Raw genomic sequence first — 24,178 nt, 5'->3', positions numbered from 1 at the left:
AATTAGCCGAATTTTTGCAAAATAATGCCTTGTACTTTAAACAATGTGATACTGTTTCATGTGTTTATGAAACAGCTTATCGTCCAATTTTCCTTAAGCAAAGCCATGGTAAAATTGGTGACACTTAGTGGCAGTGGATGAAGCAATGTAAGCAAAAAATTAACCAATGGCTCAATGTAGATTCTATTTTATCACAAACAGCTGACTTAATAATCTTATTTTGCAGTCTGGTTCAATAATCATTCTGTCTATCCTGAATTATTATAATTTGAAATGATTATCATCCATCACACATTGATTTTTTTATTAAACAATCAATGTTATTTAGAAAGTTATATCAGAATACATGCAGTAAGATCTTTAAAGACAATCTTGTACTGTAATTTTTGCTAATCATATGAGAAATACTGAAAAATGCAATTTACGGGAAGTTAGTCATAAAATTGTGCCACGTGGAAAGCCAAATGGCTCTACCTGCTCATGCACCAATCATTGGGCACCATTCCATGGTAACACCACTTAGCAGCACTTAGTGCATATCCCTGTATCTTTAGCAATTCGACTCTTTATCGATATACCTCTGAAATACTATCAGCAACCCAGCTTCAAATATTCTCTTAGAAAATATATTCCAGCTGCTTGCCACTCTCAGGGTGAAGTACCCCTGCCACCTACCTCCATAAACCCCTTTGAATCACTTTCCTCATTACGCTAAATCTATATCATCAAATTTTGTCTAGCTCTGATATGGATAAAAGTTTCCTGTATTCTACCTTATCTGTACCCCTTGTACATTTGTAGTTTTGTATACCTCAATCTGTTCTCGCGTAAACTTCTCTGCTCCTGGGTGCCTCATTACACATGAACAGTTCCATCCCAAATAACGTCCTGGTGAATCTTCTCTGCACTTTGCAGTGCCTTCTCATCCTCCCTTAGTGACCTGAACTGCATGCACTGCTCTGGGCAGGATGTGACCAAGGTTTTATAAAGCTAGGGCATAACCTTGTTTCTTTTTTATTCAATCCCCAACTAATACAGCCCAGTGCCCCATATGTCTTCCTTAATCAACAACTCGAGGATGTATGGAAAATAGCTCTGTTCCTCAAAAAGAGCCAAATGAGTGAGGTTTTCCTTTGCTTTCATCATTTGTTTTCATTTAGAAATACTATACATATTATAGAGGTATCTATTCCACATCTGGCTTTAATCAACAGCTTTAAAGAGTTAAAAAAATAAATTGAGACTGAGAGTTAAAAATAGCTGTATAGCTATCTCCCATTTTGCTTATATATGCAGACTCAACGTACAGTAACGGAACCTCTTAAGAAATTATCTAATCGAAATAATTGTTTTTGCAATGTTTCACATGCTGTTGTCAGATTTATGAAGGCTATGGACAGACTGAGTGCACAGCCGGATGTACATTTACCACACCTGGAGACTGGACATCAGGTATCTTCTGAAACCTTGATTTCACTTCCAACATAATGCCACACTATATATCTAAAGGTTTATATATGTTTCTTAAAGTCCAGCTACCAGAGGGTTCCATACAGTTTAATGATAGTTACACATATAAAATCTTAACAGTACATGACAATGGATCTGAAAATAGTGCCACACAGACCGAGGAATTGACCAGACTGTGCTTGGTGCCTTAATTCAAAAATAATTTGTGTTGCCATTTGGCTGCTGTGCCTTTTGCCAGCTTTATCTCAATAGTTATATTCTAAAATTAAATCTTTAGTACACAATGTTTCAGTCAGATAATCATGTAGCAGTAATTGTTACCCGAGCTAGAAAGATCATTTTGTCTATCAATTATGCTCTTCCTTATAGCTGGTTGACCAACTGTTAACACTTAATTTGGACTCCAATTCAGTTCCCCTTTCTAACGGTTACAAATTTTGTAACCCTGTGGTCCAGTTTTGCCTCTGTTACTTTAGCAGAATCTAAATGCACTATGGGACTTGTCACTCAGGGTCTCAGACTAAAAATGTGTTTTCTTGTGTGACTATGTTCTTTTTTATCTCTCTCGCTATTTTGAGTGTGCTTGTATGTTTTTGTACCTTGGTCCCAGAGGAACACTATCTTGTTCAGTTATATTCAAGTATGGTTTGAATGATAACTAAACGTGATTTGATTTGATCTTCACAATTAACCAACTGCTCAGAGTAGATATATAAGATCCCTTTCCTTTTAGGTGCAATACAAAGTCTTGAAGATAATCCAATCACTGAATAGTAGAAAGCATGCATTTTTCAATAACCACCCGGGCACTTTCAGCAACTGGTTAAACCAAGTAATTTTATGCTATCTCTATGGCCCTTGCAGTACATATGTACAAATCAATGCAGTGAGTTAAACACCTTCTCAAAAATCACCCAAGATGGAAGATTCTTTCATGGTTTTTAATGAGGTTTTAGTTGAAAAAATATATTGTTGCCTCAAGGGCAAATCAAGAGAGGATGGAGAAGACTTTCCACTGAGTGCTTCAAGTTGAATATGAATTAACTCACACAGGAAATTATTTTTTAAAATGCTTACGTAAGGAAGTGATATTTATACAAAACAAACTGCACACTAAATGAACCATACTTCTAGAGGCAAGAACACTATCATATAACACTAAAATTAACCCCAGGGACTTAAGACCAAAGGCTCATGTGTGAACACAGTTCAAATTCAAGTGGTGGCGTAAGACAGCCCGGGTAGAGAAGGGTAAGATAGCAGGGATGGGAGCATCAGTTCAAATGCAGGGAAACAAACAGGATTTATGGGAATGAACTGTGAATTAGTAGGAGAAGGTGTGGGGAAAGCGAAGAAAATAAAAATGGGAGAGATGAAGAGAAAAGAAAACATAGAATGTGTTTCAAGAAAAAGGCAGGAGGACAAACAAACGGAGTGGAGAGATAAGAAGAGAATGGAACCACTAGCAAGGTGTACATGGATAAATGTTCAATAAAATATTTTGAAAGATTAGCTTTATCTGCCACACTGAAATGTGTTGTTTGCGTCAATGCCCCCAGTGTATCTCTGGCACTGTTAGTCAGCCCAAAAGTATCATCATGTTTCCAGCACCAACAACTTACTAACTCCAGCCCCTATGTGTTTGGAATGTAGGAGGGCACTGGGGCACCTGGAAGAGGAAGATATGAGAGGGAGGGGACAGTTTAGGAAAGTGCTTGAAAAGCATTGGAGCAGGATGTAATGGAAGATTTAGGAGAGCGTATGAAGGATTGAGACAAAGAAGCTGAAGAGGGTGAGAGGAGAACAAATGATTCAATGATGTGACAGGGCCATGAAGAAAAGAGAGTAAGGGGAGATGAGAAATGGGAAGAAACACTTCTTGACTAATAAGTTACTTCACTCGAATTTACCAGGTCATGTTGGGGCTCCCCTACCATGCAACTTTCTCAAACTCATTGATGTAGAAGAAATGAAATATTTTTCTGCAAAAGGAGAAGGCGAGGTGAGTAAGTAGTCACAGCTCATATTGCACCCCGTGTGGGGTATTTAATATTTGATGTTATATGTTGTTTCAATTGAAAGGACATATCACATGTAGGAAGCATTTTTCAGGAATGATAAGTTTACTGTAACATTGTGAAACATAGAAAAACATAGAAACTAGGAAACACAGAAAACCTACAGCACAATACAGGCTTTTCGGCCCACATAGCTGTGCTGAACATGTCCTTACCTTGGAAATTACCTAGGATTACCCATAGCCCTCTATTTTTCTAAGCTCCATGTACCTATCCAGGAATCTCTTTAAAAACCCTATCATATCCACCTCCATCACCGTCACCAGCAGCCCATTCCATGCACTCACCACTACCTGTGTAAAAAAACTTACCCCTGACATCTCCTCTGTACCTACTTCCAGGTACCTTAAACCTGTGTCCTCTTGTGCTAGCCATTTCAGCCCTGGGAAAAAGCCTCTGACTATCCACACAATCAATGCCTCTCATCAACTTATACCGCCTCTATCAGGCCACCTTGCATCCTACGTCTCTCCAGGGAGAAAAGGCCGAGTTCACTCGACCTATTCTCATAAGGCATGCTCCCAATCCAGTCAACATCCTTGTAAATCATTTCTGCATCCTTTCTATGGTTTCCACATCCTTCCTGTAGTGAGGTGGCCAGAACTGAGCACAGTACTTCAAGTGGGGTCTGACCAGGGTCCTATACAGCTGCAACATTACCTCTCAGCTCTTAAACTCAATCCCACGATTGATGAAGGCCAATTCACCGTATGTCTTCTTAACCACGGAGTCAACCTGCACAGCAGCTTTGAGTGTCCTATGGACTCGGACCCAAGATCCCTCTGATCCTCCACACTGCTAAGAGTCTTACAATTAATACTATATTCTGCCATCATATTTGACCTACCAAAATGAACCACTCACACTTATCTGGCTTGAACTCTATCTACCACTTCTCAGCCCAGTTTTGCATCCTATCAATGTCCCGCTGTAACTTGTGACAGCCCTCCACACAATCCACAACACCCTCAACCTTTCTGTCATCATCAAATTTACTAACCCATCCCTCCACTTCCTTATCCAGGTCAATTATAAAAATCACGAAGTGTAGGGGTCCCAGAACAGATCTCTGAGGTGCGCCACCGGGTCACCGACCTCCATGCAGAATATGACCCGTCTACAACCGCTCTTTGCCTTCTGTGGGCAAGACAATTCTAGATCCACAAAACAATGTCCCCTTGGATCCCATGCCTCCTTACTTTCTCAATAAGCCTTGCACGGGATACTTTATTGTGATTGGTTTATCCCACTGTGATTTGGGAAAGTGGTGTCACTAAATGAAAGTTATCAAAGATAATTTATCTGTTTGACTGGGGGTTTGAGAACTGGACTCATGCCCTTTCTGGCTCCATCTTATGGCAAAGGACTCAATGCTGGAAGAACTCCATGGGTCAAGCAGCATCCGTGGAAGCGAAAAGGTGTAAGTTTCCATTTCGGGTCTAGACTGTGAATCAGGACTGAGTGGGAGGAGTAAAGATTGCTAGTATATAGCAGTATAAGGGAGCGGTAGAGGATGGAAGTTGATAGATAGAAGCAAATGTTTGCACTGATCATCTACAAGATCCATCCCTCCCCACTTCATATTGCTACAGTACGCACTGGCGTTCTTTTCTCTTCTCTACCTGCTCTGATGCAAAGTCTCAACCAAAGACATCAATTTACATTTCTTGTCTCCACAGATGCCTCTTGGCCCATTGAGTTCTTCCAGCATCTGCAGACTCTTTTATAGCAGGTTAATTTTTTAAGACTCTTTCTGGTAGTAGCCTGCACTGATGCCATTTAAAAACGGTCTGTCCATCCACCCATGGATTTTGTTTTCCTCAATTAAAAATAGAAAAGGGGCCTTCTATGATTGTAAAGAACAGCATTTACAAGCATTACATCTTGCTTCTATTTTCCCAAAAATACAAATTATTTATAGAAGCTGCAGATATGCAATGTATTATCTTCATTCATGGTGTTTATATGGTGGCTGTGCTAAGCCTCAGTCTGTTCCAGATGTGCAGTCCTGGTCTCTGGAATGTACAAATCACAATATTTACGCATGAGCATTTCTTTGCACAGGAAACTCAGCCAGTTTTGGGCAAACCCAAGAGTGCCAAGTTGATAATCCTCCAGTGGCACTTGGTATGTGCCCCTGAAAATCGCCTATTTTACACAGCATCTCAGATGAGATTCAGACCACGTATATCAAAATATACAGTGAAATCATTATTTGAGTTAACAGCCAATAAACAATAAACGTGTTAGGACAGCACACGTTCTGATACCAACATAGCCTGCCCACCGTGCTCGGCAAATCAACACAGTCCAAATCTATTTGGCAATAACACTTGCAAGAAGGTGATGAATGACTACCTACCATCATCAATAGCATATGTAAATAAATGGCTAACACCCATTTCAGGTATGGGCCCTGTGGATAGACATTTAACAGTTCCTGTTTCTGTTTAAATGTCATTTTCTGGTGGGCCAGCAAGCACTTTTTTTTTGAAAGACTGTATTTGGAAAATTCAACACCATCAAAGCACCATTTGCTACTGAACAGACAAGTCACTAAATCCAATATGTCCAGGGCATGATCACAGAAATGAAGGATTGTGAGGGGTGATCAGGCCCCTGGTGTGAGAAGGGCCAAGGATCAGTGAGCTTGGATCGAGTGTAGAAGAGTCGGGATTCTGATTAGGAGGTGGAGTGCCTGTGCTGGGACTGCCAGAAGGAAAGAGTGATTGATGATAGTTCAAAGGAAACAATAGATCATGCGACTCAGTGTCCTTGGTTTTCCATTAAAATTTTTCTGCCAATAATAATAATTAACTGGGTTGGGTCTTCCGGTTTGTGATCATATACCTCTGGCCTGCCATCAGCACTTAATATCCAATAAAATGTTAGAGTCCATTCATTCGTTCCTTCCATGGAATATAATTGTCAGCACTTATAACTATTTTCTCCTGTCTTTTGGGAGCAGATTGTTTATCACTACCTTGACGTTGTGATGTCCCTGTCCAGCCCCATTTCCCAGTAGCATTCTAACTCGTTACAGTCACAGGGCCTCTGATCTGATCATGCAACACTCATAACAAACACAACACTGAGGCTTCTCTAAATTTACATAATGAACCTGCTTGTGTAAGACAGAAAAATATAATTTAAACTTTTTTGACTCCCTGTTTTAAATGTCCATTATGTTGAAGATCTGTGTGAAAGGACCAAATGTCTTCAAGGGTTACCTCAAAGATACAGAGAAAACTGCTGAAGCCTTAGACAAAGACATGTGGCTGCATACAGGGGACATAGGCAAATGGTTAGCAGTAAGTATCTACCATCTAAGTACTTAAATCATATTGCTTCACTAATTAGATAAGATTTTTGAAATAGTGTATATTTTGATTAAACAGTTTTGGTAAAGCACAATATGTAATCCTGAGTATTTATACATTTTTTCCAAATGTAAATTCTGGTATGCAGTACAACTATTCTTAGATGAATACACTGTTGTAAGATTTGGAAATAGTGAATTCTATTCAAATATACTTGTTATTGCATTATAAATTAATTAGTAAAGACACATTAAAAAAATCAAAAGAATCAAGAGATATGGGGCAAAGAGGAAATTAAATTTAGATCAACCTGGATACTAAAATATATGTCATTACTGGATACTAGAAATGACCGATAGGCTGAATGGCCCATCCCATTCCAAATGGACAATGACTTTTAAGTAGAAAGATCTGTGGCAACTCTCAGATCACATGCCTCAGCAGGGATTCATTGTTCATTTGGAATGGAGTAGACGATTCAGAATGACTCATTCTAAACTTATGAAGTACGTAAGAAATGGGATGGCAGAGTGGAGATACATCTCTACCAAAAGGAGGCTTGAAGCACTCCTTCCCTCCGCTAGCCTGCAGGTCACACTTAGGCAAGGCATAGCACTTGCTTAGCCCTCCAATCAGGGTCATGTGAAGCCATGGGAGCAGGTGGTGGGTGGTCATAGGAACGCGTACAAACAAGCTGGATGAACTCAGCAGGTCGGGCAGCATCCGTTGAAAGGAGCAGTCAACGTTTCGGGCCTAGACCCTTCGTCAGGATTGAAGAAGGAGGGGGCGAGGGCCCTATAAAGAAGGTGGAGGGAGGGTGGAGTGTGGTCATATGATCAGCTGGTGCATATCACAAGTTCTAGTTATGCGACCACAGATGCCAGGCAGACAATCTCTGAAGAGAATTGATAATGGCTGGGGTCACACTTCTTGTAAAAGAAAGCAAACCACTTCTGTATGAAAATTTACCAAGAACAATCATGATCATGGGGCTATGATCACCTACATCATATGACATGAACGAACATAAGAAATTATACTGTAGATATATATGCTGAGGAAGGATAGGAAGGGAAGAAAAAATGTTAACTTTAAGGTCTAGAAAAATTGGGGGAAAGACATGATAAAGAGAATATCTACAATACGGTAAGGTTAGATGAGATGAGTTAAATAGGTGCAGTTAGATGGTGATTAGACTTTTTTGTCTGTTTTGTGTGTAGTTAATAGCAGGGCTGTGGGACATGCCCCAGGTCATATGTACAAATGGAGGAGAAAATAAAGCTGAGCTCACATCAGAGGTGAACGAACTATAGCCATTGTGCTAGCCAGCGGAAATGTGAATCATGAGGAAGATTGACTACAGTAGGATATAAAAAACACAAAATGCTGGGAGAACTCAGCCGGCCAGACAGCATCTATGGGAGGAGGTAAGCCGGAAACGTCGTTATTACCTTCTCCCATAGATGCTGTCTGGCCTGCTGAGTTCTGCCAGCATTTTGTGTTTTTTTATTTATTTCCAGCATCTGCAGATTCACTCGTGTTACAGTAGGATATACATCAGTTGGAAGCTGGACAGAGAAATAGCAAATAAAGTTTAATCAGATCACGTGTCACACTCACTTGTTAATGTAAACAAGTTGGGTTGAATGGTCTATTACTATGCTGTATGATTCTTTGTTTCTAGCTGTTGAAAATGCTAGTGGCAAGTATCCAGTAAAGGGAAAACTGATAATACAAATAAATCTTTGGGATGCAAATCTTGGTTCCCTGAATCTGTTAACACAATTGAATAAGGTGACAAAGAAAGCATGCTTGCTTTCTTCAGGTGAATATAAAGGTGGGGAAATCATACTGCAATTGTATAAAACTTTGGGTAGACCACAGGTGGAATATTGTGTGCACTTCCGGACACCACAGCTTGGAAAGGTTGAGGAGGATTTGGAAAGGCTACAGAGGAGGATCACCAGAATGTTGCCTGGATTATAGTGTATGGACTACAATGAGAAGCTGAAGACACTTGAATTATTTGCTTTGGAGTGTCACAGGCTGAGGTGTGACCTGAAACAAGTATGGGGTACATAGTAAGTGTCTTTTCCCCCCAAGGTAGAAATGTTAAGCACCAGATGACGTAAGTTTAAGGTAAGAGGGAGAAAGCTAAAAGAAGAGTGGAACTGAGAACTAAAGTGGCAGGAAATTTGACTTGGAAATAGGTATACCCCAAAGTGATCACCCAACCTTTGGTTTTTTTCAATGTAGAGGAGATCACATTGTGAACACTAAATGCAATACACTAGATAGCAAGAAAGGCAAATGAATTAATTCTTCACCTGGAAACTGTTTCTTTCTCTCTAAATAGTGGGAGGAAAGGCAAAAGGATAATTGTTGCATCTCCTGCAGGGTAAAAATAAATGCCTTATTTTCAGATTGGGAGACTGACCACCTGAAGTGTTGCAATTGTTGATACTAGAATACCTTCTGTTCAAAATCTATTTCAGTCATTTGGAGAGAGCAAAATGAGACGTACACTGTATGCATGTGGTAAACTATGTGTATACGTCTGGACACGCCCCTCTGCTGACTGCTCCTGTGGCTCCTCCCACAGACCCCTGTATAAAGATGATTGGAGGCACTGCTCCTCCCTCAGTCTCCAAGATGTTGTGGTCACGTTTGCAGCTAATTAAAGCCTATCGTTTGCCTCCCATCTCCGAGAGTTATTGATGGTGCATCAATGCAAAACTGTGTGACCAGCATCTATGGAAGGAAAAGTGACGATGGTGCCCTTGAGGTGACAAAGAGAGGGAATCAGTAGGATTTAAATCAAGGACTCTTCCACATATCCCACAAAATTTTATACATTTCTTTATTGAAATTCCTTCTTATTTTTGGAAAGCTCCATGCTCAGAAATAGACACCTATAATTTTACTTGATTATTCATTTTTCAAGAGTAATAATATGATTTAATTTGTAGTAAGTGGCTGAAATTTTGTGAGATCATTGCTTTGATTTTGTTTTTTAATACAGAATGGCACTTTAAAAATCATTGACAGAAAGAAACATATATTCAAACTTGCTCAAGGAGAGTACATCGCACCTGAAAAAATTGAGAATATATATGTACAGAGTGAGCTTCTGGCCCAAGTGTATGTTCATGGAGATAGTTTGCAGGTAAATATGGATTTTTAAATTACAATGCATAACAATTCCATCTTAAAATTTCTAAAGTATATTATCTGTTAATCTGATTCCTTTAAAATATTTTTGTTGCATTATTAGCGTTTCTCTTTGTCTTAGTCTCTCTCATGTTTTTATGTTGTATATAAATTATTAGTTGGAATGCGTCAGGAAATCATTAAAATATCAACTTATGATAGCGGACTACTTTACTCCAAGATACAATTAATGAAGACAACATCTTACTGGAAAGGGTTTAAAGAAAAAGAAACTGAGAGACCAATGTGCTATATCAAGCTCAACTTCTACAGTTGCACATCAGATTGTGGTGCTACAAAAAGACAATAAGCACTGGTAGGAGACGTTCATAAACCCTGAATTGTACAGCTGTGCAAAGAATGAAGCAGAGATGTATTTATTTTATTTAGAGATACAGTGTGGAACACGCCCATCTGGCCCAACCACCTGCACTGTGCAGCAACCCACCTTTTCGACCTACCCCATTCACAGGACAATTTACATTGGCCAATTAACTTACTAACCAGTACGTCATTGGACAGTGGGAGGAAACTGGAGCACCCGGAGGAAATCCGCGTGTTCACAGGAAGAAGGTACAAACACCCTTCAGTTGGTGACAGAACTGAACACCAAATCCCAGAATGTCCTGAGCTGTAATAGCGTCCAGCTGTAATAACCACTACACAACTGTGGCAACCAACCAGTGCCACTTTATCTTGGACGTACACATTGACTTAGAAAACCTATTTTAAATCCTACTGCATTATCATTGGAGTCTTGAGAATTTAAATTCTGATGAATTATCTTTTAATCTGACATATTGACTTTTTTTTAATTCCAAAGATACTGCCTAATGTGGTGAGTTTTTCAAGCATAATCTGTTTTTGTTTCAGGTTTCCAGCAAATGAATACTTCGTGATTTTTTTTCCACTTATCAAGTCCTCACCACAAGACCTGCTGTTTCAAATCTGCCCCGCAAATTACCCTGTGATTCTCCCCTTCAATTCCTCCTATCACCCTCCATACAGCTGCTTCTACTTCAAATCCCCAATCACCCTTCTCTAACAATGATACTAACCTCTTCAATTCCACGGTCCCTGATTATGCTTCCAATTCCTCTCTCCAGTTATGTTAATTACAAAACCCTACCACCCCAACCCACCGAAGCACACCCCTGCTTGGCTTCAATGCACTCTATACCTGAACTACTGAGCATATGGTGGACACTCTGTGTGTAGGCCTGCTAAGGAAATTAAAAAATGTGAAAACAGAACCCCAATAACATGCACTAGAAGCCTCAGATCTCAGCCATAAAGGAATTTTGGTGCTCTGGAGCAATAATCAAAACAGTCCTGTTGCATCATATTTATACCATTCCAGTTGAATCTTTATAGGACCATAAGATATAGGAGCAAAATTAGGCTATTTAGCCCATGAAGACTACTCCACCACTTCATCATGGCTGATTCAATTTTCCTTTCAACCCCAATCTCCTGCCTTCTCCCCATATCCCTTACAGCCCTGACCAATCAAAAACCTATCAATCATTACATAAAGACTTGGAATCACAGCTGTTCATGGCAAAGAATTCCACAGATTCACCACTCTCTGGTTGAAGAAATGCTGCCTTATCCCCATTCTAAAAGGATGACTCTCTATTCTGAGGGTGTGTCCTCCGATTTTAGATTCTCCCACCATAGGAAATATCCTCTCCACATCCACTCTATCAAGGCCTTTCGCCATTTGACAGGCTTCGATGAGGTCATTCCTCATTCCTTGGAATTTCAGTGAATACAGGCCCAGGGTCAACAGATGCTCTTCATGTGACAAGCCATTCATTCCTGGAATAATTTTCATGAACCTGCTTTGAACCCCCTCCAGTTTCAGCATATCTTTTCTAAGATAAGGGGCCCAAAACTGCTCTCAATACTCCAAGTGAGGCCTCGCCAGTGCCTTATAAAGTTTCAACATCACATCCTTACTTTTATATTCTAGTCCTCTTGAAATGAGTGGTGACATAGCATTGGCCTTCCTCACCACAAACTCAACCTGCAAACTAACCATTACAGAATCTGCACAAGAACTTGCAAGTCTCTTTGCGTCTCGTATTTTGTATTTTTTCTCATTTAAAAATAGTCAACCTTTTCACGTCTTCTACCAAAGTGCATGACCATACACTTTCCAATACTGTTTTTCATCTGCCATTTCTTTGCCTATTCGCCTAATCTGTCTAAGTTCTTCTTCAGCCTCTCTACTTCCTCAAAACTACTTGCCCCTCCACCTATCTTCATATTTTCTACAAACTTTGCAACAAAGCGATCAATTCCATCATCCATTTCATTGACATATAACCCAAAAAGAATCAGTCCTAACACAGACCCCTGTGGAACACCACTCGTCACCATCAGCCAGCCAGAAAAGACTCCCTTTATTCCCAATGCTTGCCTCCTGCCAGTCAGTCACTGCTTTATCCATGCTCATAGTTTGTTAAACAGCCTCATGTGTGACACCTTGTCAAAGGCCTTCTGAAAATCCAAGTATGCACCATCAACTGATTCTCCTTTGTCTATCCTGCTCATTATTTCTTAAAAGAATTCCAATAAGTTTGTCAAGCAAGATTTTTCCTTGAGGAAGCCATGCTGACTATGGCCTAGGTTATCATGTGCCTCCAAGCCCTCATCCTTAATAATTAACTCCAACAGTCTTCCACAGTGAATACTGATGCAAAATACTTATTCAGTTCACCCGCCATTTCGTTGTACCTCATTACTACCTCTCCAGCATCATTTTTTAGTGGTCCAATATCCACTCTCACCTCTCTTTTACACTTTATGTATGTGAAGAAACTTTTGGTATCCTCTTTAATATTATTGGCTAGCTTATTTTTGTAGCCCATCTTTACCTTCTTAATGACTTTATAAGTTGCCTTCTGTTAGTTTTTAAAAGCTTCCCAATTCTCTAACTTCTCATTAAATTTCGCTTGATTATATTTTGTCTCGTTTGCTTTTATGTTGGTTTTGACTTCTCTTATTAACCATGATTGTGTCATCTTTCCTTAGAATACTTCTTCCTCTTTGAGATGTTTATGTCCTATGCCTTCTGAATTGCTTCCGGAATTTTCCAGCCATTGCTGCTCTGCCATCATCATCCCTGCCAATGGTCTTTTCCAATCAATTCTGGCCAGCTCCTCTCTCATACTCCATTGTTATACTGATACATCTGACTTTGTCTCCTCCTTCTCAGATTTCAGTGTGAATTTGATCATATTATTATCACTTTCCCCTGAAGTTTCTTTTACCTTAATCTCTGTAAACAATTCTGATTAATTGCGCAATACCCAATCCAGAATAGCTGATCCCCAAGTGGGCTCAGCCACAAGCTGCTCCAAAAAGCCACCTTTTCCCCCTCCTGTAATCCAGCGCCAATATGATTTTCCCGATCTACCTGCATATTGAAGTCCCCCTTGAGTATTGTAACTTTGCCCTTTTGGCATGCATTTTCTATCTCCCGTTGTAATTTGTAGACCACATCCTAACTACTGTTTGGTGACCTGTATACAACTCACAACAGGGACTTTTTACCCTTGCAGTTCCTTGGCTCTATCCACCATGTTTCAACACCTTCCGACCCTATGTCACCTCTTTCTAATAATTTGATTTCATTTCTTATCAACGGTGCAGCTTCACCCCCTCTGTCTTCCTGTCTATCCTTTCGATACAATGTATATCCTTGGACATTAAGCTCCCAGCTATAACTTTCTTTCAGCCATGATTCAGTGATGCCTACAACATCATACCTGCCAATCTGTAACTGTGCTGCAAGCTCATCTACCTTATTCTGTATACTGTGCACTTTCCAACACAACACCCTCAGTTCTGTACTCATCCGTTTCAATGTTGTCTGCATTTAACACTGCAATTTATCCTGCTGACTGCAATTTTGCCCTATCAACAGCCTCGCCTCGCTACACATTGCCTTTGTTTGTAAACCAGCTACCCCATCTTCAGCACTATTATCCGCCTTTCCTATGATACTTCTTACATTGAAATAAACACAGCTCAGGACACTAGTCACACCATGCTCAACATTTTGACATTCAGAATCCCTGAATGAACCGTCTAAAATAATTACAAAAGCTGAGAAATGATCTCAAGTCTTTGACTGTAGATGGAACTGGTCACTGCTGATCAGCCAAGACCTCCTCGGGATCTGGGCCTATCTCCTTGGCTGATATCTGGTGTCCTAAGAACTTGACCTCTGACTGCAGAAAATGGCATCTTTCCAATTTCACCTTCAGACCAGTCTCCTTGAGGCAATGAACCACAGTGTCAAGCCTCTCCAAGTGTTCCTACAAAGTCTGTGAATACACCAGAATATCATCCAGGTACACGAGCATAACTTGGAAGACTAAATCATTCATGGTTGCCTGCTTGAGTTTTTGAAAAGTCACCAGCCCATTGCAGACCCCAAATGGCATGTGTAGATATTCATATAGACCAAACGGGGTCAAAAAAGCAATTGTATACCTATTAACTCCTCTACGGCCAATTGGTGGTAATCACTCTATTGTCAAGAAAAATTGCACTCCCACAGGGCATCAAAGCTCTCATCGATATATGGGAGCGGGAATGTGTCGTTTGTAGTCTTGAGATTCAGTCTCCGATAATCTACACACAGTCTTATGCTACCATCGGCCTTGCATACCAACACTGCAGGTGAGGCATATGCACTATTGCTCTCCTGAATCACACCCTTCATCAACAACTTTGAGATGTGCTTTTTCACTTCACTGTACTGATTGGGTGGAATGCTATGGTATGGCTGTGAAATTGATTCGTCACCAATTAACTGAATTTCATACTTGACCTTGTCAGTGTACCCAAGGTCTTCATCTTCAACTGCAAAGATATCCAGGTTCTTAGCCAGTAAAGCTCTTAGCTGAGCTTATTGTTCCTCACTACCGCTAATGTCGAGTTTGTCTAGAATTGACTCTAGCATGGGATTTCTACCCTCCTCCTTTACACCGACAGACACTTGTTCAATGCCAGCTGTGATCTGCTGAAATCTTACAGCACGTTGCAGACCACTATCGATGCACTCTACCTTTGATAGGATACCCAGCCGGGTCCTAGGTGAGAGCCACACATCCTCTCGAGAGAGGCTTAAAATCTGTACTGGTACTATATGACTACGAGAGTCAACGAGCATGGGAGTAACTACAAGGCGTCCCGGTAGAGGGGTGTTAAGTGGCTTAAGTAACATTTTATGGTCACTACCAGCATCTCCAACGGCCGTCCTAGCCACTGATTCAGCCGGTATATGCTCAGTATCCTTTCCCGATACTTGGACTACAGCTTTCTTTTTGGTAGTGTGCATCTGCACTTTCTAATAAAATTCTCTCCAATCAGAATCCAACTTTCCTTCTAGGGTCATGTCAAATTCTGCACAGACATGTTGCCTACATTGGCTTATAATGTTTATGCCTACAAGGCGTGGGACTGGTTGTTCAGTGCTAACAGGATCCCTGACTACTAGAAGCCACAATGGGATATCGTCATGCCCATCAAGCTCTAGATACTGAAGGAATATGAAAGACCATTAGCAGTTGTCAACCTAAACCAGCCAGCAGTGGACAACATATCCTCATCCGCTCCGTTCCAGTTTTCTCGAAAGAACTACTCAGTCATAGTGCTCATTTGACTACCTGTGTCCAACAAACACTTGATATCTTAAGCTCAAGATCTTTCACTGCTTGAGTCAACTCACTAATGGTTTTGCCCTGCTCTGCGATTACTTTAAGGGCATCTTCTCGAGTGACAGACTCAGATACCTGAACTTTAAGAGTTGAGCACTGTGGCTGGCTACTGCTACACTTTGTCTTTTACAGTCTTTGCATTTCTTGAGGACTCTTCTAAAAACCACAGATGAGCTTCCTCTCGGACTTCTATCATTGAGGACTCAGGGTTGTCCTGTACAAATCTGTGGAGCTCTGCTAGATTACGTATTGCATTGAACTGCTGCTGCTAAGATAACAAATTTCACGTCACATGCCGGTAATAATAAACCTGATTCCAATTGTGATTCTAAGTGAAGGATCTCTGATGCCCTCTATAAATTGATCTCTTAGAACCACCCTCTCATTGGCCACAGCATCAGTGGAACACTTCAATAGCAAGTTAAGAGCTTGGGCTAGGGCATGTGAAAACTCTCTTCACCCTCACGCTGCTTGTGACTACAGAAGCTATGCATCGGCTGGAGTGTACTCTGGTTGTCACTAAAAGCTTCCCTGAGAAACGTAGGTGAACACGTCATCAGCCTGGTCTTCCTCAGCATCACTGCACATACGTGCTTCTTCTAGAGCTGCACTCCTGAGCAATGACATAATCAGGACCCCTGATCCTGGTCAGAATGATTTCTTGCACAAAGTGCCCATTCAACTTCTTCAATAAGGTCATCAACAGACCTCCCATCTTTCTCAACATCCCCTGTAAATGGAGCAATCTGTCTTTCCCTTGGAACACATACATACAACTTAATTTATCTATAGTTGCCATGGCTTCCTCATGCCTACTACACAACTCCCTAATTGTTCATTCAAATCTCGTTCAGTTTATTCATTCTCTGTATGAACCATTATGAAAACTCAAGTCTTTAAAGTCTCTACAACAAGCCTGGAAAGGGGTTGCTGACGTCTCCTGAGGAAATCATGATGACTTCACGGTCACAGTTCTACGTCTTGGTGTCAGTCCCAGATGACCCAGCCCAGACTCAAGGCTCTACCATAGTCTCCACGCAACACCAGGCAGGCTCTTCTTCCAGCCCTTGGGAACGGCTGTCCAGTTCTTCACCACTATGGAGTTATGTGCTGTATCCTGTACTGCATACAAAAATCAAAAACCCTCTGAACTGGCTTGGGATTATCCCACTCCTGGTACTAAATTTTGCAGCCTGGGAAAAATATAGGCATAGGACGACAAATCATTTTTTGGATCTTTAATTTCTTTATCTGTTTTAGATGTTTTAATGCAGAAAGGGAGAATCAAAATAGAAACAACAAAATGAATTTTTAAAAAAACACAGCTCCTGCTGTTACAATCTCAGCTTAATTTTGGTCCACACACTTGTGTATCGACTCACTACTTATGCAGTATGAAAGTAAATCAAACACAATATACCAAGCCAATATGGTAGTAGCAATCCCAAAAGAAATGCAAACAACATTAGAATCCCACCAACCCTGTACCTCATACACAACATAAAAGATATGAATAAATACATCTCATCAAGGTATACTCACTTTGGCACACACATGCTTAATTTCCGAACGTGTATAGGCGAGACCCTGAAATGAGTTCTCCTCACTCACATTACATGAACAGAGTTTAACACATTCACATTACTCCATCACATTCACATTTGGTCATGAAAACAATAAAGGAAGACAAAAATAAACCTTTACAAAAACTTATTGCCTTTTAGTTAAAATCACTAGAAAGGGCAAGCTACTAGGCTGATAGGGACTATGCACAACTATGCTATCCAGCGCCGATACCTTACTTGCGAAAATCTAAAGCATCCACATGGAAAACATTACCAATATTCTGGATTTTAAAAACAATGTACATGGATATTATCAAATATTATTCACCTTTCCTCACAATACGACCAATACAACCAATACTCAATATTCTTTCTAGAACATTGTAACACTTTTTTCTACTTGGCACATGGATAATAATGTCTCCCTTTTCTCTTAAAGGCTACTTTAGCATTACCAGGGTGAATAAATAACTACACTTTAACAATAACAAATAATATTGAACAGTTGCATGTTGTTGAGGGTGATGGCCACAGGAGTGCTCTGCTCTGGCTCCTTAGCCCCTTTCCCCTTCCTGACCTGCACCTTGGGTGTAACTACCTCTCTCTATGTCCTATTTGTCACCTCTTCAACCTCCCAAATTTATAATGCACCCTCCTTCTTTACCTTTGTCAGACTGACTATTCTTGCCTTTGGATACTATCTCCATTTTATTTTTATTGTAATTTATGGTAATTTTATATCTTTCTATTCCTACAAGACAGAGATAATAAACCTGATTGTGATTCCTCTGCCTCTTCAAGACCAGAGGCTGGAGGGATTGTAACCAAGTTATTTCCTGAACAGTTATCCTTGGATCAACAGACTTCTCACCTTTTTTTTGGTAAAATGCAGTTAAGAGGGAAAATATAATGAAATAATGAAATGGTGGAGCTGACTCAATGGGCTGAATGGCCTAATTCTGCTCCAATCATTTCTGGTCTATGGTCTTACATAATTCCAATGTCCTAATTTGATTTCCAACAAACCAGTAAATATCCCATAAGAGCTCTTTAATTTGTGGTGTACAACAAACAGTTTACCTCAGAGCATTGACAAGCCTATAAAGAACTGATAGTAGACACACATTTCTCCTGTGCAAGTGTGCTTGTTTTGTGGTTTAAATAGTAAAGGAAAATTGATTCCTTTTGAAAACATATTGGTTCTGAGCTTTTTTCCATCAGGTTGATTGTGTTGTGTATAATGTCTCTCCAGTTGCTACTGAAAGCCTACTGAGAGAGGGATTTAAAGCAGTGATTTATTTTCATATCAATGAGATGATCTTTGCATTAAAAACCAAAGTGTTACTGATCTTCCAGGAAAGATTGATCTCGGGTAAATTATGCTGTCAACACACACACTCACCTTAATTCCCTTAATTATTGATTTGTTACTACTTGATAACAATCTGAATAGAAATAAGATTGTTAATAGAGAATACAGGTATTTAATGGTCCATTTTCTGGACCTCCATCTCTTGAATGATGAAAAGATATGTTAAAGGATGGGCAAAAAGATCACCTGACTGATAGCTTGCGTGATGGGAATGAGTAACCAATTGAAGTCCATAATCCCTAGACTTTGAAAGAATGGAAAGTGATTTCATTGAAACATACAAAATATTTGTGTACAGAGTAACTGCTGGGAAGATGTTTCCACTGGCTGAGCAGTTTGAAATTAAAATTCAAAGAGTAAGAAATGAAATAAAGTGACAATACTTGTTCGATTCTTGTTGAGCCCTGATGAAGGGTCTCGGACCAAAATATCAATTCTGTACTCCTCTCTACAGATGCTACCTGATCTGCTGAGTTCCTCCATATTTTACATTACTCTGTATTTTCTACATCTGCAGAATTTCTTGTCCTTTTAATTCTTTATGGATTGAGTTATGAATCCTTAGCATTTGTAAGCCCAGAGGTTTCAGATGCTTAGTCATGAAATATACTCAAAATAGCAATCTACAGTCCTTTGGGTAGCAAAAATATCAAAAATATTAGGGGTGGTGTGAGAAGTTGAAGCTAAAATAGAAGAGCAGCCATAATTTTATTGGAATGTGGTGTAGACGTGAAGCCTTTTCAACCAGAAGAGTTTAACTAAGATTTTGAAGATGGAACAATTGCAAACAGACTGTAAATGGAAATTCACCTTCAAGTTATATTACATTAAAAAATATAATGGAACAAAAGTGTGCAAAAATATTTGCATGAAGCAACATCAAGACTGAATCACATGGTGAGTTTTCAAAGACCTCGGATGCTATTTATATTCTTCCTTTTGTACCATATCTAAATCAGTTCACATTTCATTAGAATTTTTCATCTCATATAAAGCTATGAATCTATGAATTTTATTATTTAAGATTGAAATTTAATTGCCTAGTAATATATAAACATCCTTACACTGCTTTGGTACAGTCCTTCCTGGTAGGTATTGTCGTACCAGACCCAGAAGCCACAGAAGCCTGGGCAAGGAAAAAGGGATTTGAAGGATCATATGGAGAACTATGTAAATCCAAGGTATTTTTTAATGCTTCTAAAATGTGTATCTTGACTATACTATGTATTTAACCAGGTTATTGCAAAGCCAAATTTCTAAAAATCATGTTATCATTATAGATTTACATATGACAGTTTTTACTGCACAATCTGTTGATAAGATGACCTCTTTTGGTAGGAAAAGGTACTACATGATTCACTGTGCATTTCCACATCTATCACATTTTCTGCCGCTGTCTGCTTTGAATGTCAGTTATAAAAGAGAACTGCCGAAGCACCTAACAAAACACTTTGATTAAATTCAGGGTTTTAAAAAAGCAATAATGGAGGACATGGTAAAGCTGGGGCAGCAGGCCGGCCTTTATTCATTTGAACAGGTAAGAAGTATAAACTGTTTTTATTTTCAAGATAGGGAATTTCCTTCTAGAAATTTAACATTTTTGTCAGGATATATTTGAATTTACATAACTTATTAATATGTTTTATTAGAATTTAATTTGTGTAATATTTTTAATTTAAGCAATTCATATGTAACCCCCCCTGGGTCGCCTCAGGCTCGCTCAGCTCGTTCTCGTCTAGGGGGAGCAGCCTTCGGCCCCGCCAAACTGGGTAATCAGCTGGTGTGGATGCTGTGTGATGTCCCCACCTCAACCAAAAACAGACAGTACACCATATGCGATTAAATGAGTACAATTTATAAAGGTTACTATAACTAAGTGATTAATAACGATACAGTATATATGAAGAAAAAAATAAAGAAAAGGCGCCAAACTTATCAAAGTCCAAACCACTTTGTGCACAACCGTTGGAGCTCAATTACTGAAGTCTTCTGGCCACCATTCAAACCCCTCCAAACTCCTCGACTCGCAGCTTAGGACCACCCGAAGTGGTCAACCAAGCACATCTAGCTTCATCTCCTCTCCTCGGAGTACCTCCTGGCCTTGGACCCCCGCTTGGGGTCCGTTCCTCGCTCAGCTTACAGCATCACGTCCTCTCTCTCTCAACCCCTTGCGCCCATCTCTCCAAAAGCCCGCCAACAGTAGTTTACAGACTCAGAAGAAAGAACAACATTAATCCCAATTGGTTTACAAAGGAATACAATTCTCGTTATCAGTGAATTTTAACCCAAACAAGCTTCCAGCGCTCTCTCGCAACAAAGAAGCATTCCTGTTTTTAACAAAACAAAGAAGCCATTTTGATTACATACACAGTAACAAAGAAAAAAGAAACCCCCTTTACACATGTAAATTATTTTACTTTACCAAAATGGAGTTTTAATTCTTAAAATCAAGGTTCACTATGCATTTACTGACATCTAAAATAAAGGCCTAAAAATTGCCACCCTGAAATGCATAATAAAAGTCACTTGAAATAGTGTTAATTTAGCCTTATAATTTTACCAGTTCCTTTTGAAAATTAAGACCCATACTAAATGCATTTTGCATTAGTAGTGCCATCATGCATGTTATATGACAATATTGTGAATATTTACTCAATCCTTTAGATAAAATAAGAAAGTTCAAAGATTAAAGTTCCAAATAATTCTAATCGTCCAGACTTAATATATTTACCTTTATATTGCAGAATGAAACATCTGTGGCAAGATGTCTTTGTTTTGCCACAGCTCCCTTGAACCAGATTAAATACTAAAATAATTTTATCTTAAAGTATAAAATTAATCAAGTGTTCATCTGTTGAACAACTGTTGTCTAAGTACTACATGATAAGTCAAACTTAAAGAATAATTAAACTGCTTGTTCCAACAGACTGTATTTGTGTCTTTGTAAAGGTTCTGCTTAAGTGACTACAAAGGTACAACTAGAAATATTTAAGTATTTATTTTAAAAGTTTATAGTGCCAAGACAATGAATAGGTAAAGTATTGGTGGAAATTATACTGCAAAACCTCACATTTACTTTCACAACATGAAACAATTACTATGAAAGTTAAACTGTAATTTGAGATACAGATTTAGCATGTTAGATGATTTATTATGGGTTCTTTATACAGTTGATACACAAATGCAAAAGCTACCAGACTTGGCAGCGATCAGTGACAACCTGCAGTTCTTGTCTGAATGGCCATCTGCAGGCCACTCATGCAGGAAGTGGCTTTCCCAGATACCGCGAAGTATGATTCTGTGAGATGTTATGCAAACATCCATAAGCAGAATTTAGAAGCATTTGAAATCATCTTGGATAATTTTGATAGTTTGTAACTAACTTCACTCTGTAAAAGACCTCCCCTAACCAATAGCATTCCTTGACATCAAGCCTGTCCTCAATTCTCTTCATATATTGCTTTATCCTGACTCTCCTTGGTAACGCCACACTTCCCCAGCCCTACATTTTCCTGACAAGTAGGATAGATAAAGGGGATGCAGTGGATTTTGTTTATTTGGACTTTCAGAAGGCCTTTGATAAGGTGTCACACATGAGCTGTTTACAAAGTTAAGAGCCCATAGTATTACAGGAAAGTTACTAACATGGTTAGAGCATTGGCTGATTGGTAAGAGGCAGCATGTTGGAACAAAAAGATTCTTTTCTGGTTGGCTGTCAGTAACTAGTGGTGTTCCGTCGGGGTGGGTGTTGGGACCACTTCTTTTTATGCTGTTTATAAATGACTTAGATGTTGGAACAGATGGCTTTGTTGCCAAGTTTGTAGATGATTCAAAGACTGGTGGAGGGGCAGGTAGTGCTGAGGAAACAGGTAGGATACAGAAGGACTTAGACAGATTAGGAGAATTGGTAAGAAAGTGGCAAATGAAATACAATGTTGGAAAATGCATGGTCATGCACTTTGGTAGTAGAAATAAATGTGTGGACTATTTTTCAGATGGGGAAAAAGTCCAAAAATCTGAGATGCAAAGGGACTTGGGAGTTGCCATGTTAACATTCATTTCAAGAGGTCTAGAATACAAGAGCAAGGATGTGATGCTGAGGCTTTATAAGGCACTGGTGAAGCCTCACCTTGAGTATTGTGAACAGTTTTGGGCCCCTCATCTTAGATGAGCTGGCATTAAAGAGGGACCAGAGGAAGTTCACAAGGACGATTCCAGGAATGAAAGAGTTATCATACGAGGGACATTTGATGGCTCTGGGTCTGTACTCACTGGAGTTCAGTAGAATGTGGGGGGATCTCATCGAAACCTTTCAAATGTTGAAAGGCCTAGACCAGTGGTTCCCAACCCTTTCTATGCCCCGCACCCCTAGGAAATGTTTGATTAATGTTCGCACCCCCTACAAAAGTAATATCACATTTGAAGATGAAGAAGTCTAATTTCTAATTTTTGAACCACATACAATACTGCGGGTGAACAAACTGAACTTAAAAAATTAAGCTTCTAACTCAGTGCATAAAATGCAAATATAAGTTGAGCAATCAGATTCTAATTTATTCAGAAAAAATTGTAAACTGTAAAATCAATCCCAATTGTGAACATAAAATTCAATGATTTCTTTGCTCCTGCTTCTCGTTCATGATTTTGTCAAAACGTGGAACTTCCTTGCTGACTGCGATCCACAGGTCTGCCTGTGGATTCAGGCGATTCCTAGATTTTGTCTTGATTTACAAAAGAGGGCTGAATCCAGATTCACACAAGTATGCTGTTGCAAATGGAATGAGGACACGGAGTGCTTTTCCACCAAGTCTTGGGAACATATCCAGTGCTGCACACCAAAACTCCTCCAAAGTCTTGCTTTCAAATTGCATTTCAAGAGCTCGATTTGCCGCAAATCAATAAGATCTTCCTTCAGCTCTTCATCATCTGACATCTTCTACAAATTGTAGGAATATGGATTCATGATCCATTCTTCTGAAATCTTCAGGTCTCTAGCTGCAAAATACCCATCAAACGATTCTGACAGCATTTCCAAATGAGCCACAATTTCTTCACGCACAGTAGGAGTTATGGATCCAACATCATCAACCATCTCTTCTAGTGAAGGAAAATTTGAGAGACTGCCTCTTTTGATCCTTCAATGCCAAAGACGTAACTTTTCTTTGAAGGCATTCAACTTTTCACAAGCCTTCAATATGTTTATCCCTTTTCCTTGAAGAGAAACACTTAGGTCATTCATACAAGTGAAAATGTCAGCTAAGTAAGCCAGCATTTGGGCAAATTCCTGTGATTCCATTGCCCCAACCAGATTACATTCACACTCCTCCAGAAAAACTTTGATTTCTTCCCGCAGTTCAAAGAAGCGAGTTAAAGCTTAACCTCATGACAACCAACGGACTTCTGTGTGGAAAAGCAAAACTGAATGCTC

The 24,178-nt window shown here is 39.6% G+C and overlaps 1 protein-coding gene across 7 annotated transcripts in view; it reads left to right on the top strand.

Annotated features, from left to right (window-relative positions):
• LOC140739162 (long-chain-fatty-acid--CoA ligase 6-like) overlaps nt 1–24,178 on the top strand; it is a 120,687-nt gene that overhangs the window by 87,976 nt on the left and 8,533 nt on the right. For 6 of the 7 annotated variants that reach the window (XM_073067180.1, XM_073067184.1, XM_073067182.1 and 3 more), the window contains 6 exons: nt 1,380–1,452; nt 3,384–3,472; nt 6,743–6,859; nt 9,891–10,034; nt 19,830–19,931; nt 20,216–20,287. In XM_073067180.1, coding sequence (XP_072923281.1) covers nt 1,380–1,452; nt 3,384–3,472; nt 6,743–6,859; nt 9,891–10,034; nt 19,830–19,931; nt 20,216–20,287 — 597 coding nt within the window. Of the gene's footprint in view, nt 1–1,379; nt 1,453–3,383; nt 3,473–6,742; nt 6,860–9,890; nt 10,035–10,197; nt 19,648–19,829; nt 19,932–20,215; nt 20,288–24,178 lie in introns of those variants that run through there. The other variant, XM_073067186.1, reaches the window with a different exon arrangement.

The sequence above is a fragment of the Hemitrygon akajei genome, chromosome 15 (genome assembly GCF_048418815.1).
Source record: "Hemitrygon akajei chromosome 15, sHemAka1.3, whole genome shotgun sequence".
Lineage (NCBI taxonomy): Eukaryota > Metazoa > Chordata > Chondrichthyes > Myliobatiformes > Dasyatidae > Hemitrygon > Hemitrygon akajei.
The sequence above is the reverse complement of the archived record's forward strand: the minus strand, read 5'-3'. Positions and strand labels throughout refer to the sequence as shown.